Below are 5,281 nucleotides of genomic sequence, written 5' to 3'. Positions count from 1 at the left end.
AACCAAGGGGAACTACTCGAAGAACACAAAAGTATTAAGACAAGGGGTCGAAAGGGGCAAGAAAATGACGACGAGTCCAAAGGGATTTAGCTACCCAAAACCAAGCATCGATTAGAATTAATGTAGACTCGGAGGAGTGTCATAGTGCCATAGAGGCAGATCTACTGATCACGAAGAATGGAACACAGATGCAAGGCGACAAATAGTAGGACCATGGGCATGGCAGCACCATGGTACTATAGAGGCGGGACTTTCATGAAGTCATCGAACTCTTGTTCTCATGAAGGGAGAGCGCTTGGTCATGAAAGGGGCTAAGGAGGTGGAGAATGCGAAGGCAAACTCTAAGTACCGAAACAAGGCTAAAGGGTAGAGGCCAGGGAACTTTGTAAGACTAGTGTCAACAAGCTTCTCATCATGATAGCCGAAAGTGGAAGATTTTGAGTCGATGCAAGAGTGCTTGACTAAGGAACAAAATAGATAGTACGCGATGTTGTACCTTTGCAATTCAAAAGAGTAGGCAGTAAAGATGATGGAGAATACGGTACAATCATAGAGGTGACTAAAACTACTAGAGACTTACTCCAAGTTATGGTGAAAACATCATGCATTCCAGAAATTTGATGGCATTAAGAAGGTGAATCATAGTAGTTAACTCAACACAATGAGTGAAAACACTTCAAGTGCTTCAGAAGTATGAGCAAAGAGTAGGCGAAGGCTAGTAACCAACTCAATGCATGGAGTACAACCCTCGAGGAGGCAAGCGAAATCAAAGTAATGTTTGTCTTCTCAACTCTTGAGAGAATGGGTGAAATCGAGTACCCCAATTATCTTATATATCAAGCAAAGGGGCTCTACACAGGTTTAAAGACCATTCGAAGAAACTTAATGGAAGACAATAGTTGTCAAATCCTCACCAGTGGTGATCAATGCTACTAAGAGTAGATTATCCGCTTCATTTCCCAACAGAATATCAATTAAAAGTGGAGGTGATGCGAACATACTTGAAAGTGACAATTAAATAGAAGAAGAATTGATGAGCAAATTTTATAGAGGAATGACCCAAAAACTTTAAAGTCATGAGGCGATGCTTATTAAAACTCCAACAAACATCCACCTAATTCAAGCGGTATGAGGCATTTAAGAGACTAACAAATACTAAAAATAATCTTTTCCTTCAGAGAGATTTGTAGGAAGCAATAGTGATCAGCACAACTTAGCTAACCCTATATTAGAGTTAGAGTCATTGATGAGTTGAAGCAGCATGGCAGACCAAAGTTCAATCACTCAACAACAATGGCAAAGTCCAGTTGGGAGCCAAGAGGCATAATGCAACTGGAGCAAAAGATTGAAGACTCAGCAAAGGTGAGGAGATGCAGCATCTGGAAAAGCTTCGACGTGGATGTTGAGAGAATAAGTAGGGGAGAATATTATAGACACAATTATAAATTGCGTATTTGATGTAATGCTCATATATATATATATATATATATATATATATATATATATATATATATATATATGTGTGTGTGTGTGTATCTTTCGATTTTATTCATGCTTTGTAAAATATTTAAAGGGCTGGCAGTAGGTTTAGCATCCATATTTTCTTTAGTTTTGGTGGCTGTCTTAGGTTTGCAAACAAATGTTATGTCATATGGGTACTTGTGGAGATTTTCGATCTATAGTGGACCATTTTGGATCCTTTGTTGTGTGATTATTCAGAACTTATAAAATCTATTTATAATATTTATTGGTTATAAAATGTTTACTGAAATAATTGCTTGTGGAACCCGAGTGAGAAAATTTATTTAATCCGTTTTCTCGTTTATAGATCCTAAGAAACTAGAGGAGATTGGGGGAGATGACTTTTGTGAACAGATAAGCAAGAGTACCAGTAAAATCAACTATGCGCGTGATAGCCAGTTGCACCTATCAATCTTGCACGCTTGTCGCACTTGTTGCCTGTGACATCTGCTCGTCTACCGCTCACTCACCGCTCGCCCCCACTGCCCCTCTTTTCAATCTGTTCTTTGTTAATTTTTACTGTATAAAAGTTGCCACTGTGATTATTATGTTACATATGTGTCTTTAGTTGTAATTTTTATTACAGATGTCGCAGAAGTGTCATATCTAAAGATAGACAACTTGCATCAGAAATAAAAGAAAGCAAATGTACAAAAGTTTTTATCGTCGTTATCGCTATCATGTCAGAAATTGCCACTGAGTCAAATTGGCAAAGTTCATGAACCAATAAGCATACAAGTTTTTATCGTCGTTATCGCTTTCATGTCAGTATGAGCTCACGTAAACAAATGAACAAATTTGAATGTAATTTTTGTTAGCTTACAGTAACTCTGCTTAAGTTGTTGTGATATCTCGATATGATCAGTCTCATGCAAATAAAGTTACAAGGAGAAAGCAAATGTATAAAAGTATTCAATGAGCTCCGCCACAAATGGCACAAAATGATAGATCTATTTCAAAGATGCCGGTCAACATCAATTCTATTGATGTTGCCACATTTTTTTTTTTTTTTTGTCATGCTACTTTCATAATCATACAAATGAAATAAGATTTTACATCCAACATAAACACTTTCATTTCATACAGGAAAATGAGAGAAAAAAATTATTTTTCATCATTTCAATAAAAAAAAAATGTGCGACGAGTGAACAAGTGCGATAGGTGAGTGACGATCGAGCAGGTGCTATGGGTGAGCAATTACGACGAGTCAAATATGAGTGATTAGGTGCGATGAACAAGCAATGGTTAAGTGTGGTGGACGAGTGAGTAAGTGCAGTGGGTGAGTGATGGGCGACAAGTGTGACGGGCAAGCAGAATCAACGAACAACGATCAAAAAGGTTGGAACAAGGAGAGAAAGAGAAAATCGATTAGGAAAGTTTATATAAAATTAATAATTTAAAAATAATAAAATTATGTTTTTATCACTTCCATTGTTATCACATGATTTTTTACCATCGAGAAAGTTAACGACATAAAAGAATTTATATTAAATATTTTATTTTTATAAATTTAAAAACTCCAGTACTATTTTTTTTAGTATAAGATCGGAATATTAATCATAGTTAATTATAAGAGGTAATATGTAATTATCCTAAAATTTTTGTATGTTTTACTCCTAAAAAAATGTTTTTTTTTCATATGTACCTCTATAAGTATTTTACATAAATCATGAGATTAGATTAAAAGAGAAAGCCTCCTCAAATTGCATACATAATGAAATTTAGATGAGCCTTGTTTAAAGCGGCTTGATCATCTCGGCCAACCTGAACTAAGATTTAAATGATATCAAACTTAAGTGAGGATTAAAGATGCGACCAATCATGCTTTCAATAGTTATAGCACATTAAGAAATCAGGAAAAGATGCGACCACATCCACATGAAGTTTGAAGGACATAAATCATGCTTAATAAACCTTTAATTAGTTTCCCTAAAGCCAACACGGAAATAGATTAGGATTAGCATCGTGGGCAGCAGAAGGATCCTGGACTTGTGGCCCGCTCCCGCTGGCTCACATGACGGACAGGTGGCGGAAAGCGGACCCCACTTTTCGCACTGGCTTCCAACAACCCGAACGGGGACCACTCGCAACCCCGTTCCAACCCCACCCACCGTGAACACCACCCCTCGCACGTGCCGACCTCGCTGTGAATGCAACGGCGACTGTTTCACGGGCTGGAGGCCACCGTGCTTTGTGGCGCCACTGAATTGGGAGTTGCACAGAGAGCCACAGCAATGGGAAACAGAAGAAAAGTTAAAAAAGGAGTAGAAGAGGGGCAATCCTTCGGCTTATCCTAAATCCAGTTCTAATCTTCGGCGCTGCTGTCGTCGTCGTCGTCATCGTCTTCGTCATCCTCGTAGTCGTCCAGCTCATGCACTTGCCCGCGCCGCAACGCGCCGGGATTTGACATCAGTTGCAGCTCTTGCTTTCCTCCAGTCGCCGGAGCGTACGCGGCGGCGACCGGTGGCGCGGCACTGTGCTGAACCTCCGCCGCCTTGGCGACGTTGACGCCGGAAGCTGTGGTGGTGAACCGCGTCTCGGTGGAGACTGGGCGGACCGCTGTGAGATTAATGATCTGTGGCGCCCGGGGAAACGTCCATATTTGGGACTGGCTCGACGAAGCCACCGCCACGGATGGCGGTGGCAGCACCCACAGCGCTCCCGGCGGTATCATGCTAGCCCCGGCTGCGTCGCCTCCGAGCGTCCACATCGGCATCATCCCTTGCGCCCCTGGCCCGATTGGCGCCAAGCCGGAAGATATCGAGATGGCGCCGCCCACCGGAAGCAACGGGTCCTGGACGGGGTAGTACCCGGCGATGACAGTGCCGCCACCAGTCCGTGACGGCTGGAGTTTCTTCCTTCGTTTCTTGCCCGCTTCCTCGTCGTCCGTTGCTGGCGCGTCGTCGGCGGCCACGATGGTGGATGTGGAGCTCACTGGAGCGGAGGTCGGTGCCTCAGTGGGTATTTTCAGGGTCCCGCCGACGTTGGTGGCAATGGCAGGGACAGTCCCCGTGCCGGTGGCGGCAATGATCGCCGGCTCAGCGTGCTCGAGGAGCCACTTTATGGTCTCGCCGTCGGACTTGTGTCCCAGCTCGCGCGTTAGCTGGAAGATGCGGGCGGCGCATGCCGCCGGCATCCGGATCCTCCGGCCACGGCCCTCCACTTTCGTGTGCCGGTCCTTGGTCCGGCTTGCTGGCCTCCGGACTATCTGGAAAGCCCCAACCCCTAACATCTCGATCGGCTCCGGCTTCGGGACGATGAAGCGGCGTACCGGTATTGCCCCGGGGGACGGAACCGCTACCCCGCTAAGGCTGCGGCCGCCGCCTCCGGTTGCCTTCCTCTGCCAAACCTCTTCGTCGCGCTTCTGTGTTTCCATATCTCCCCACCTTACCCTCTTCGAAAAAGCTCACGTCCTTCGCCTTTTCCCTCCCTTCTCCCCAAAATAACAGATCGCACGCACACTTGCACACGAATCAAAACCTAGAAACCCACTCCCCTCTCTTTTTATCCTCCATCCTAGGCTACGGTAAATGGACCCCTATTCCAGATCGGGACCCAGCTCCGCGCTGTAACGAGCGTCGGATTCCAGGATGGTCCACTTGGTCGAGATTTAAGGGTAGACAAGAAGGCTGATTTGGGGAATTCGGTGAACCGGTAATTGTTTAATCTTGGATAGGCCAAAGCGTGCGTGTCGCGTGCGGATGAGGATTCCCAGACTGCTCGTCTTCAACCCGTTTGATCTGAACCATATTTTTCCTAC

The 5,281-nt window shown here is 44.3% G+C and overlaps 1 protein-coding gene across 1 annotated transcript; it reads right to left on the bottom strand.

Moving 5' to 3' along the window:
- Positions 1-3,400: 3,400 nt before the first annotated feature.
- On the bottom strand, positions 3,401-4,992 carry LOC135666615 (transcription factor PCF2-like). Its single transcript, XM_065178212.1, has one exon. The coding sequence runs from the start codon at positions 4,895-4,897 to the stop codon at positions 3,827-3,829; it is 1,071 nt and encodes a 356-aa protein (XP_065034284.1). The 5' UTR covers positions 4,898-4,992; the 3' UTR covers positions 3,401-3,826.
- Positions 4,993-5,281: the final 289 nt, after the last annotated feature.

This window comes from Musa acuminata, unplaced genomic scaffold (genome assembly GCF_036884655.1).
Source record: "Musa acuminata AAA Group cultivar baxijiao unplaced genomic scaffold, Cavendish_Baxijiao_AAA HiC_scaffold_1112, whole genome shotgun sequence".
Classification (NCBI taxonomy): domain Eukaryota; kingdom Viridiplantae; phylum Streptophyta; class Magnoliopsida; order Zingiberales; family Musaceae; genus Musa; species Musa acuminata.
The sequence above is the reverse complement of the archived record's forward strand: the minus strand, read 5'-3'. Positions and strand labels throughout refer to the sequence as shown.